Source organism: Pinus tabuliformis, chromosome Q (genome assembly GCF_031772625.1).
Source record: "Pinus tabuliformis cultivar Carrire ecotype Pingquan chromosome Q, CPIR1, whole genome shotgun sequence".
NCBI lineage: Eukaryota > Viridiplantae > Streptophyta > Pinopsida > Pinales > Pinaceae > Pinus > Pinus tabuliformis.
The window spans coordinates 978,628,491-978,641,458 of record NC_142296.1 but is presented as its reverse complement, the minus strand read 5'-3'; the positions used below and the strand labels follow the sequence as shown (position 1 = coordinate 978,641,458).

At 41.6% G+C, this 12,968-nt stretch overlaps 1 protein-coding gene across 1 annotated transcript in view; it reads right to left on the bottom strand.

The window, feature by feature from the left end:
- Nucleotides 1–12,968, bottom strand: part of LOC149222745 (uncharacterized) — a 170,396-nt gene that overhangs the window by 137,122 nt on the left and 20,306 nt on the right. Inside the window, exon 2 of the mRNA XM_089383145.1 lies at nucleotides 6,072–6,181. Within this exon, the coding sequence (XP_089239271.1) occupies nucleotides 6,072–6,181 (110 nt within the window). The remainder of the gene's footprint in view (nucleotides 1–6,071; nucleotides 6,182–12,968) is intronic.

Genomic DNA, 12,968 nt, shown 5'->3' with positions numbered 1-12,968 from the left:
AAAGAAAAGAAAAATTATTTTTATTTTTCTAGACAAGCATGTTCTTCATGCTTCTAGGTTTTTGGGTCAAAAGAGTCAAAGTCCTATTTGGACCTATTGCAAGGAAAAAGGAAAAAGAATTTTTAAATATATAATTTTGGGTCAGAAACCCCTATAGGTGCCAAGTCGGCCTTGCCCCAAAGCCTAAAGGACATGTCTATTCGCACCCCTATGAATTATATAAATAGAGGGAATATGGAACTCATTTGGAGACACACTTAATGATTTGTGGTCTGTAATATCGCAGAAAGGGAAGAGAGAAGAGGAGGGTCATAGTCATGCTAATGGATCTACTTGGCATCTAGATGTAGAGGTCTTTTGTGGTTATGGGTCTTGGATATTTCATTTGATCTAATTCTATAAGAGAAGTTTCTGGGTTTTGCCCTGGCTTGGAGACTATATCTTGTATTCTTTTGTCTCTATGATCCTCATGTTCATGTTATGGTAATTGTTTGATGAAAGATTAAGAATAAAGATTAATAAAGAAGCAAAATAAATTCACAAGAAATTAGTATGGAAAGGAAAATCTAAATTAAACTACAAGCCTCTCGATTTTCCAATAGAGTTCTCCCCCTAATTGTTCTCTTCCACGTAACTATGTAGTTCTTCAATGGCAAAAGGACATTATTCTTCGGATAATTTTATTCATCATCAATAAGAATTAGAGTTCAAATTATAATGGTCAATAAATATAGCAAGAAAATGAAATAGAACAAAAGCCACTCCACCAATGCACAAGAAAAAATACAAGGGTTTGCAATGAAAATGAGCTCTTTATTTGTGATCACACTTGTCTTAAATGAACAACAATAATGTTACAATGAGGAGAGGTTAGTCTTTTATAAATGGCTAGTTTGAATCTTCCTCAATAAAATATTTACTAGTCATCCACATGTTGGAGACTTAGTAAATTAATTCATAAAATATTATAATATAATTTTTAATTCACCCACTGGGTGGTCAACTTGGAAAAATTTCCACAATTTAGCTCAAGATTACCTTTGCTCATGGTCAATTGCTCAACTAATTGGTCCATCGGGTCTCCAACGACTAGTCAAACCCTCTAACAGCTAGTTGAATTCACCAACACCTATTTTTGACTTGACTTTTCCCTTTCGTAACTCGACCTAGCCACATGGGAGTTGGATCTCCAACTGCCTTGATTTTTTGACAATTCTGGTACATGGGTATGCTAAAACTGGCCTAGATCCAAACTAGTGATCTCTCCGAATTTTCATATCTTGCCTAGTGTTTCCACATCATCATGCCTTGTTAGAGCTTTAATGCTCTTGGAAATTTTGAGAAATTGAGACGGGTTTTATTTTTCTCATTCCGTAGACCAATTCTGACATATTATACATCAAATTCTATCAAGATTTGCCCCTGTTAAGCCTCCTAAAAACCTGTACTACAACATCATCACACCAAAGTAGATGATCTCTAACGCCCTTGAGGAGTTGCAAAATCTGAAACATGGCTTTTGTTCCTCTCATTGAGTAGACCATTTTTTTAATAATGCACGTCACAAACAACCCAATGCTGCCATTGTTCTACACCCTAGAAACTTTTCATATGTTGTGAGTCAAGTTTGACAAAAAGTTATAACTAGCCACCAGATGCTCAAATGGGGAAAACTACACGTGGCATGGAATCCTCTCATTGTGCTCTACAATATGAGATTGGGTTGAACTTTTGACCACCTAGACCATTTTGCATTGGGAACCATGAATTGCCTCAAAAAATGTGAAAATTGTCACATGAGACTACTATGTTGTGAGAGTTGTTATGAAAACTGTTGCACCAAGGCCAAGGTCACATACAGACATGAAAGACTTTAACCATGTGGATATTGGAAATACTGAGAGGGGGGTGAATCAGTATTTCTTTTCAATTGTTACTTTTACTAGTTAGATCATTTATATTTAGAATACAAAATGAACAATAAGAATAAATGCTTTTATTAATTTCTTTTTCACAATAAATCAAGTACAATGTATATAGGGCTCCAACCCTAGATGAAAACATCGATCTTCAATCTCCCAGGCTCCAACCTGTTGTCAAGCACCAACTTGGACTTTTTTGAGACTCTGACCTCTAGGGCATCAACCCTATCTTCTCAAAGCACCAACCTTGCGTTTAGAGGCTCCAACCCCTAGGGCACCAACCTTTCTTTGGTACAGACTCCGATATGGTTTCTTGAGGACTCCGATCCTCTAGGGCTCCAACCCTATCTTATCCAAGGCACCAACCTTGAGTTTAGGAGCACCAACTCCAAGAACACCAATCTTATATTTGCCAAGCACCAACTTGGACTTTTCAAGGCACCAACCCCAAGGGCTCCAACCCTATAGCTTCACTTTGTCAAGGTATGTTTGGTTGTACTTCACGGCTCCCAATGTCTTCTTCAATGAGCCTTGCCTATCTTCGTCTTCACTGTAGTCTCCACGTTATGTCATCAATGACAACCTTGTTTTCTTAGAAGGTGTCACCACTGCTCTTCATGGTACCTAGACAAAATCTCCAAGGTCACCATGATGGCTTCAATCATGCATCAAGGTCTCCAAGATTGTCTTCAAGATCAACTTCACAAGAGTCTTCAATTCTAAGCCCACTCAACAAATGTCTTAATAGTTGCTCAAAAGATTCTTCAAGAATTACTCCAAAGTCTGCTAAAGGAATGTGTCAAAGAGATGCTCCAAGAACTTTATGGTTTGCACAGCAGACTTCAAGGGATCTTCAACAATGTCTTCAATGAGGACTTCACAAGGGCTTCCAAAGGCTGCTTTAACAATTTTTCTAGCAATGCTCAAGAATGTCTTCAACAAGCAGCTTCAACAAATGTACAATAGGTCTTCTTCAGACAGATTTCTAGGTCTCTTTTAGGTGTAGTCCTAGATACTCTTCAAATTTTGCTTCTCTCTGTCCCAAAGGTGTCCTCAACTCTATCACTAGGTTGCTCCAAACATTGCCCAAAAAACCTGCTTTCAAATTATGCCAAAACTCTCAACCAAGTGTCTCAAGTCCACAGTTAAGGTGCCACAGGTTCGAGTTTATTCTCTGCTACAGATCTCAGCTTCAGAAATTAGGGGTCTCTGCCACAGGTCTGAGCTTAAGAAGATAAGGGTCTTTCGCCACAGTCAAGACTATTAAAATCTGCTCACAGGTTTGAGCTCTTCAAAGGTCCACAGTATTGAACCTAGCCACAAGTCTAGGAGTCTTTGTTTATAGTTCCAAAGTTCCTTTATATTTAAGCTCTGTCCACAAAGGCCAAGGGTAATTCCACAATTCAGCCACAGGTCCAACCACAAGTCTCCACAGGCACAAAGATATGTCTGCTACAGGTGGACAGACTTCAAATGATACTGCAATAAAATCCAAGCTGCTACAGACTCCAAATGATAGTCCACTGTAATTACAAATCCGAGGTGTAAGGTTGTTGTAGCTCTGAAATCTGAGGTATGGAGTAATTCTTCCACAGTTAAGACTGTTCTCTGTGCCAAAAACAGAATTGTAATAGATGACTGTCCTCAAAACCTTTAATAGAATTTGCCCAAAATAGAGATATCAAGTCCTCCTCGGCCTCCTTACTGTTCTGTCTTCTTCTGTGTCTTATCTCTGAAATCTTCACCGAATTTCTTGCTAAAATGAGGTGTCTGAACTCATATTAATACTGGTTTGACGTTTAAGATGAATGGACGTGTCTTATGGAGGGAGGCCAACATGACAGGCCTAGCACAGGTCGGCTCAAGGACCAGATTAATATTCCTAACTTAAAAAATTAATATCTCCCAAACTATTTGGAGTTTCGGGCCAAGTAATAGCTCATTGGAAAGCTAAAAATATGCTCTAAAGGATGGTGAAGGTCTCACAGAGAAATTCTGCCTCTAAGGTAGTAAAAAATATTTTTTAATGTGACTGTTCATTTATTAGTGCAGAATTGAAGGTAGGGTCATTTGCCGCCTTCAACATGTCCTTGCCTTCTTTATCATAGGGTCACCATATCATAAATGATATATCACCAAACATATGCTAAATCATGTAGTCTTCCATTATTAGGATCACCAGAGGTAAGGTCATCAAGGATTATGGCTTCACATTATCAGAGGTTTGTCATGTCATCATGTGTATGTCACATAAGTCATCAAGAGTTTCTAGATCATCAAGGTGTCTTGCCATGTTTATCAAACATGAGTTATAGTCATCCTCTGGCATGTCAAGAATATTTGCCAATGCCAAATTGACATCAATGACAACCTAGATTAACAGTGGATTGGCATAAGTGCAACTTGGCGTGGCCTGGAATGGCCCATACACTGTTGATCACCCCTACAAATGCAAGCTCCCATAAAACCATGAGTCCTCAAGAGAGTTCACCTAAATCCCTCCAATTTGGTTAGGAATGAAACTGCTTAGGTAAAGCTTTCAAGGGACAGGGCATGGTTTGACCAAATAATTGAATACAGACTTAAACTGAGAAGACACAGGTCTAGGATGCCTAATACAGGGCCTCATATGGTTTTTTACATGGCTTCTAACTTGTAACCTTGGGCTTGCAATGGTGGTGAATGTTGCACTGAAAAAATGTATGTACCCTTGCTGACAAGAGGGGTAACATACCCTAGATCATCACGCAAGTGCCAAGACCCAAGTTCATCCCCAACGCAAGTATTCATCTTCATGTCTCCTCCAGGGTTTACATCAAAAATCTTGGTTCTTACTCCCAACAAAATTTCTCCAAGACAATTATAAGGGTAGAATAATGAGTACAACAATAGTGAGTAATAGAAAAGGCTTTCTCCAAGGAAGCCAACAATAGATAAGGTAGACTAGGTCCACAACACAAATAACCTTAAACCGTCAACATGGCAGTCCCACATGGAGTGCTCTACAATATGAAGGATGAAAAGTAGCACATTAGGGTTTTACCTAATGACAAGGTAGCATGCTATTCAACACACCATTACCCCAATACTTCCTCTTACATGGTGGTTTCTTCACCAAGTGTCCTCATTCAAGGTACTCCACCTCCAGTTGTGTGCCAATGTCCTATTGTACCCGATGCTCCTCACCATGTGTGCCAAAATAGGTACTTGCTCCAATGCTTCTCCTCAACGTGTTTGGGTCCACAATCAACCTCCATGAAGTATGCTTCTCCACTGTAACATTCTCAAGTCGAGTATCCAACCTCCAAGGTGTATGTCGTATGGTCTCAAGCTCTTAAGGCTAAGTGACCTCTTCCAAGTGCCTAGTGTTTATTATCCTAGGTACATATCTCTCCTAATTGTTTCCACCCAATGGGTTAGTCATCATGCCAATTAGGATAACAACCTCCTAGGTAAATGTGCTATGCTAGCAGTCTGTCCAAGGTCAAGCATCCCACTCAAATTAAGCCATCCATATATCCATCAAGCATCATCAAGGGACTACGAGACCTAGCACTTTACTAGCTATGTGGAAACACTTTTGAGTAACCCTAAAAGCTAACATGTTATTTATCCCAAGGTATGGTAGCTGGATGCCAAACAGATTTAATATATGAACTGAGTCTTGATGCATGGATAACGCAATAGGCATTGTTCTTTTATAATAATGTTTAAGTTAGTTTATTGAATTTGTGGCCCTCGGTGTTTAAATGCCCATTCTTTACTTGAAATACAGATAAATTATTTGTTTTATAGGAAGCGAAGTATACAAGCACAGTTTTTTATCAGATGAATTGCACCGCTATATTTGGTACAAACTGTTATGATAATATTTTGTTGAGATTTCAAATTCAAAAATACAAATTCTAGTAAGCAAGACCCAAAATATTTATCCTTAAATAAACCCAAATCAATAATCTCAAACTTTTTATTAGTGTGCCAAATTCATTCAGTTATTGACTTTAAATTCTGCTTATGTAGAACTTACACACTAAAATAGTTTGGCTGTTTCATTAAAAGAACTATTGCCAAATAAAATTTTGAAAAACTCGCAGGCAAATAGTATTCGAAGCAACACCAATGTTTCAGATTGGACAAATAAATACCAACCTCAAGTACTGCAATCACAATATGTCCACCTGCTGGACTGTATGCCATTCGTACAACTGGTGCCCCAATATCTATGGCTGAAAGCTTGCATCCAGTTAAAGCATCAAATTCTGCAGTTCAGGGAGCTCCAATAAGTATCCAACAAATATCATCGTGGTGAATAAAGGTTACCTGAATCTTTATATGGATAACTACTTTGGTGATGCACAAAAAGAGATTGCTGCATATAATAGTTATGTCTGAATATTGGTGGCATTGTAAGATTATAGATCATGTATATGTGAATCCAATCCAAACATACATAAGCTGTCAAAGATGCAAAATCTGACTATATTTAGTTGAAGAGAAGTGATGATAAATTGTATGGATTGCAACACTCAATGGATTTGAAGGCATGTTTAACCAGACAGACAACATGGTTATACCAGCATTAATCTTCTAAGTTGCAAATATTATGTTTTCTTTTGCAACTGATGCTTCTGAAAAAGAAAATTCCAGTGGCATAATTAAACATTAGAAACTGATGTATCACCCAATTTTGCACTTGCAGGTGATCAGACTGAATTGAGGCTGTATCCTTTTGTTCCCTTTGGGAATTTGGCTCTGTAGTTGGAAGATTGATCTTTACAGCTGTCACCTGACCCCGATGAACATGTACTAGAAAATGATATTTTCTGTTGAGTGTCGATTATACAGACCATATACAAGCAGATTGGCATATCTCCTAACAAAGCATCCACTTGAACAGTGTGTAATATTTTATAATTGTTCTACAAAATGGATAGGGCTCTGTGGAAAAGTTGTAGCATATAAAATTTCCTCTTGAGAATCTCTGCATGTTACCCGCTATATGACAATATAAAGGAGTCCTACAATCTTGAATGCATGTGCTAGATTCCTCATCCCCATCTTCCCTTGATCCAACTAAATGATTAATTTCTATATTTTGGGTAGATCACCCTCAATTTACCTTAGTTAAACCCATCTTTATTCTGTAATCATGTATTTAAAATTTGACTCCTTCAACCCCTCTATAACCATCTAACCACCTTTGATCACCCTTGAAATTTTTTTAATTTAGGGCATAATTTGTCTTAGACTGTTGAGGATCCTTTTTGGACTGTTTTCTGCCCATTTTCTCTTATTGGTTTTTGACACAGTCAGCTAATGGTTCCCTTTATTTTATTTTTCATGGTGTACCTCCACTATCACAATTTGGCCCCTATTACCACTGGCTGCTCCTGCAGTACTGGTTCTCAGAGTCTCATGCTAGAGAGACCCTTTTTTCACTTCTTCACTGCAGTATACTGCAGCTGATATCTGTGGTATCATATGGTATCAAAAGGCCTACATATGCTTATTAGGGAGGTGATCATTCAGGTAGTCCCTCCAACCATTTATCTATAAATTGACATATGTCTCCTATTATTTTTACCTCTGACTTGCATTTTAAGGTCTGCTTTGTCATACTACTGTCTTCTCTAGGTGTCGAGGCCTCAACTAGCCCCAAAAGTCTTTAAACTTGGTGACCCCCTGAAATTAGTTTAACAAAGCCTCATCCAGTAGATTCCACTCTCCCTTGATCGTGTTTTCTTGCACTAATTGTTGATTATGAGTTTTGGCTGAAGTGCTTCAATGAAGATATGCCATAGTAGAAGTGCCATGCAATGCAGATGAATTGGTGTAGTAGTTTGTAGAATTAATGAATTCCAAGTTGAGTGCAAAAGATGAATGTCTAGTTGATACCTCCGAGTTCAACTTTATGCACAACACTTTATTTGTTAGTCAAATGAAAGCAAAATAACAAGGAAACTAAGCTCCAAAAAAATGAAGAGTTTATTTCAAATGTGGACAATGCACAACTACTCACCATAGTGGCATCAGGGGTTGCCCTTGCACATTAATCGGAGGCAAAGTTAAAGAAAATGCATAACAACCTCCTAGCCATGAGCAAATAGAATAAGCTCTAAGAGCAACTTAATATGTAATGTTCCTTCCTAAAATAATTTTTGCTAAAGTAAGATTCACAATTTTTCATTTTTGGCTATTATGGGGGACCCACGTGTTTTTGGAAATAATACTTAGGAGAAGGGGAGGTCGAAATCACTTAGCTAGTGGAATGTGGGGGCCACCCCCTCATGAAATACGCACCCCTTGGAGAGAAATTCGAATTGCTAAGGAAAGGAGGTCGAAATGCTAGATGGAGGGACCCACATGAGGAGGCAAGGAGAAAATTATAAATAGAAGGAGGATGGCAGCTATTGGGGTTTTTTGTTAACTCAACTCTTCCATTGTTGCTCAAGTTGTTCAGCTGGGTCACAAGTGCTGCTTAGCACAGAGTTTTCCAAGGGGAGAACTCACCCTTCTTTCGGTGGACTTTGAGTGCCACCCTAGGGAGGTAAATTCTACTACCATAGAGAGAGGGATTTGTGGATTCTTGGAGTGTTTTTCAGTCAATTCATACTCCAGGGAGGACGCAGAAGCTAATTCGTGCCACTCATTTCAGCGAGTTCCCAGGGGTGTTTTGCTAGGAGAAATTTGGAGAAGTTGCTTCAGGGGTAGGCCAGCATTTGTGGAGAGTTTTGGAGCTGGAGGTGACTGCCTTTGAGGGAGACGAATTTGTCAAGTTTGGGCCTGCGCAGGGGTTCACTGGACAGAGATTTCGTGGTGTTGGGGCTCAGCCATTTTGTGCCGGAAACTCGTGGTGGAGTCTCTCTCCCGCTTCAGGAGGAATTTCCCGGAGCATTTCTACAACAGCTTGGGGAGGAATAAGGAGGATTTTTCAGCAGATTGTGCTACTGGGGACGCAGTCTTTGGCTAGGAGGCGTAGCTCCAAAATAGGGTAATTCCGGGAGGTCGGAATTACCCCAAACCCTTTCTAGGTTTTTGTGGGTTTGGTGAGAGGAGACCGGGGCTAATTTTGCAGAATTTTCTGAGCACTAGAAGTGGGTCAAATCTTCAATTCTTCCAGCCAGCAGTGCAGTTCCACAAGGGCTAGTGCAAACTTCTTGGAGGGGAGCCATTCTACAGCATTTGGGCAGTTGTTATTCATCACCTGGGGCTTGTAGCTTGCCTTGAGCAAGCCCAGGTGCATTCCTTCCATTTCATATTGTACTCCCTCTATTATATAATGAAATTGGCCCATTTTGGCGTGTTTCTGGAGCATTTTTGGTTATCTGATCGTGTGTGCAATTTATTGTGTTGAATGTGTTGTATTTTCTTTGTTTATCACTGTTAATATCCACTAGGAATATTACAGTGGTATCAGAGCTTAGATCTTGGCTCAGCCGTGGGATTTTTCTATGACCTTGGAGGACAGGCAAAACGTGACTTACCAGAGGCAAAGAGGCAAAGTAGGGAAAGAGAGTTGGAAATCACCCCTGATACGGAGGCACCAGAATAAGCAGTGGAGGAGGTAAATATGGGGGAGCCAAGGAGTAAAGAGGAGGCAACATTTGATAGCCTCTTAAAGGCCCTAAATGATTTGGCCAAAGGGCAGAAGGAGATGTTGGATGAACTCAAGCAACAGAATCGAGACAAGAGCTTGCATCGAGAATTTCTAATTGGGAAACTTCAGGGGCTTCCCACCAGTATGACCACCATTCACCAGTGACTCACCCACAAGCTTTCAGTGGGCCAACTAGGACTACTCTACCCACATTTTTACCCTCAGTACCTGGTGAGCAGGGTGGGCAGGATGAGATGCCCATGGGAGACTATTTCCGGGAATGGCAGTCTATGGGAGATGATTTTCGAGTTGCCCTCTCCTTCAGAGATTTATGCCAACTCAAGCAGAACGAGAAGGGCAGGGGCACAGGGGGTTCTAGCACGCAGAGCATATAGCTACAGCGCACCATTGGAAGGATGTACCTTCCCACATTCGATGGGTCTTCCAAGTGCACGGCTAGGGCTTGGGTGGAGAAACTAGACACATATTTCCAGCTCAGCCGGATGACAGAGGTAGAGGCCATCAAGATGGCTACTTTACACTTGGAGGGTGAAGCCCACGACTGGTGGTTTCATGGGCTGACTACGCTTGGGCATGCAAGCGTAACTTCTTATGAGGACTTCACACGGAGGGTGATAGAGCGTTTTGACCGGAAGGACCCAGAGGCCCACTTTAGAGAGCTCACACAGCTCAAACAGACCCAACCCTGAGCAGTACATATCAGAGTTTTTGAGGGTATCCGTGATGGTGCCGAATTTGTCAGAGGCTAGGAGGGTTTACACTTTTGTTGAGGGGTTGCTTGAGCCTTTACGCGGGTTGGTGAGATCTCGCAGACCAGTCACACTACTAGAGGTCATGACTTGCACCCGGGATTTGCAGGACGTAATCCCAAAGACCAAGGCACCGATCCCACCACGAGCTCCTTTCCCTCCTAGGGGTCGTGACACTAGGGCTCCACCACCGAGAGCTAACCAAGGGCGTGGGCAGTTGGATGAGGAGACCAAGAGAGACCTTAGACAAAGGAAACTATGTTTCACTTGTCAGGAACCTTGGGCACCAGGTCATAGATGCACCGGTGGCAAGGCCCATTACATTGAGGTCTTCTCTGATAGTGACCAAGAGGATGATGTGGAGTTGGAGGTTGATGGGGGTGACCATGACACATGCAGCGAGGGGACCTAGGGCTCCACCACCGAGAGCTAACCAAGGGCATGGGCAATTGGATGAGGAGACCAAGAGAGACCATAGACAAAGGAAACTATGTTTCACTTGTCAGGAGCCTTGGGCACCAGGTCATAGATGCACGGCTGGCAAGGCCCATTACATTGAGGTCTTCTCTGATAGTGACCAGGAGGATGATGTGGAGTTGGAGGTTGATGGGGGTGACCATGACACATGCAGCGAGGGGACCACCTCCACCACCACCACCTAGGGGAGCACCTTTCACACCAGTTGGGGAAGTGCTTGCTTCATTGCGTGGGGTGCCCAAATTTTTGACACTGAGGATCTGAGGCACAGTGCAAGGGAAGCGTGTCTCAGTTTTGGTAGATAGTGGGGCCACCCACAACTTCATTGATGCGCAGATGGTTCAGAGGCAGGGCATTACTACAAAGGAGTTTGAGGGGTTTTCAGTTCTTGTGTTGGGAGATAGGACCATGCAGTGTACTCGATATGTCCCCGCTTTGACAGTGACCATGGGGAACTACTCAGTGACTGATCATTTCTTCGTGGTGGATGTACCGAACACCAATGTGGTGATGGGTGTCCAGTGGCTCTACTCTCTAGGGCAAGTGACTACTAATTAGCGGAAGCTAGAGATGGAGTTCGTGGGGCTAGATGGGAAGTTGGTGGTTTTGAGGGGCATGCACTCGTACCCACCACAAACAGTCTCAGCACATCGGATGGAGGCTGATTTGAGACATGGGGACTTTGAGTGGGCAATGGAGTTGAGGATTTCTAAGGTTGGGGGTCAACCCAAGCCACCTCATCTGGATATTCAAGGTATCTTGGGCAAGTACCCAGCAGTGTTTGGAGACATCCCACCAGGACAGCCACCAAACTGAGGATTTGAGCACAACATTGAGCTAGAGCCAAGGGTGCGGGCAATCATTACAACCCGTTACAGACATCCCAAGGCCTACCAGGATGAGATCGAGCGGGCCATTCAGGAGTTGTTGGCATTCGGGCATATCAGGCCCAATTCTAGCCCTTTTGCTTCATCAGTTGTCCTGGTGAAGAAGAAAGATGGCACGTTGAGGATGTGCATTGATTATCAGGCCCTCAATAAGAAGACTCTGAAGAACCGTTACCCCATTCCTCGGATTGATGAGTTGATGGATGAGCTTAGAGGAGCCAAGTACTTCTCTAAGATAGACCTGCATTCGGGGTATCACTAGATCAAGGTACGTGAGCAGGATATCCCAAAGACAGCTTTTTGATGCCATTATGGGCATTTTAAGTTTTTTGGTTATGCCCATTTTAAAAATATCTAAGCAATAAAATCCTCCTAGAAGAACTAGATTTCCCCTTGTGGGTTTTTCTAGGGTCAAGTTGACCAAAAATAAGTGTGTTAAATTTATGTGTATGCTTGCTTATTTTTCCTTGTATTAGCTAAAAAAGAAAATGGTAGAGTAGCTCCTTTGTTTTCATGTAAATTTAAATCTGATAAAAAAATTAGTCGTATGTTTTATGATGGTTTTGGGCATTAAACTATGCAAAACATGAAAATTGGGTTGGCTACAACACTTTATAATTGTTTCTACAATGGTCATCTGTAGATTGCATGCGTAGTGTTGGAGCTTTAGTTCGTTGGAGTCTGCTTCAGTTAGACCACAGGATGAGGTGGCAGAGACAAGTCCAGTTCGGACGAGTTAAGACTGCAGAGACAAGTTCAGTTAGGAGGAGTTAAGACTGCAGAGACAAGTTCAATTAAGAGGAGTTAAGACTTCAGAGACAAGTGAAGAGAGGTCGAGTTAAGTCCTCAATTAACTCAGTTCACAACTACAGGAAATTAAGGAGCAACTCGTTCCAGTTAACTGAGAGCTAGTCCAAGTGTAACTGAGACTTGATCCAATTAAATGGCAAAAGGAACTCATTGAACTTGTGTGAACAGCCATTCGAACTTAGCCTCCTTGCATGCATTTAAGATCTACTAAGCAAGAGAAGGACGAAGGCACAAAGATTGACGATTCTTTGTTGATGGTAAGCACATTGGTTGAGGAGAGAAGATCATGAATTCGAGGAGTGGACCAAGACTAGTTTCAACGGGAAACAATTGTGTGAGCGGGCCAAGATCAAAAGGCAAGCCCGAGAGCATCCTCTCAAGGCAGACAGCAGTGATCAAAGAGCAGGACGAAAGCAATTGTGGAGTTGAGATTAGTGAGAAGAAAGTCGAGAGCTTTCTCAGAGGTTATTTGTTGGCTGTAGTAGCAGTGCATTGAGTCATAAAA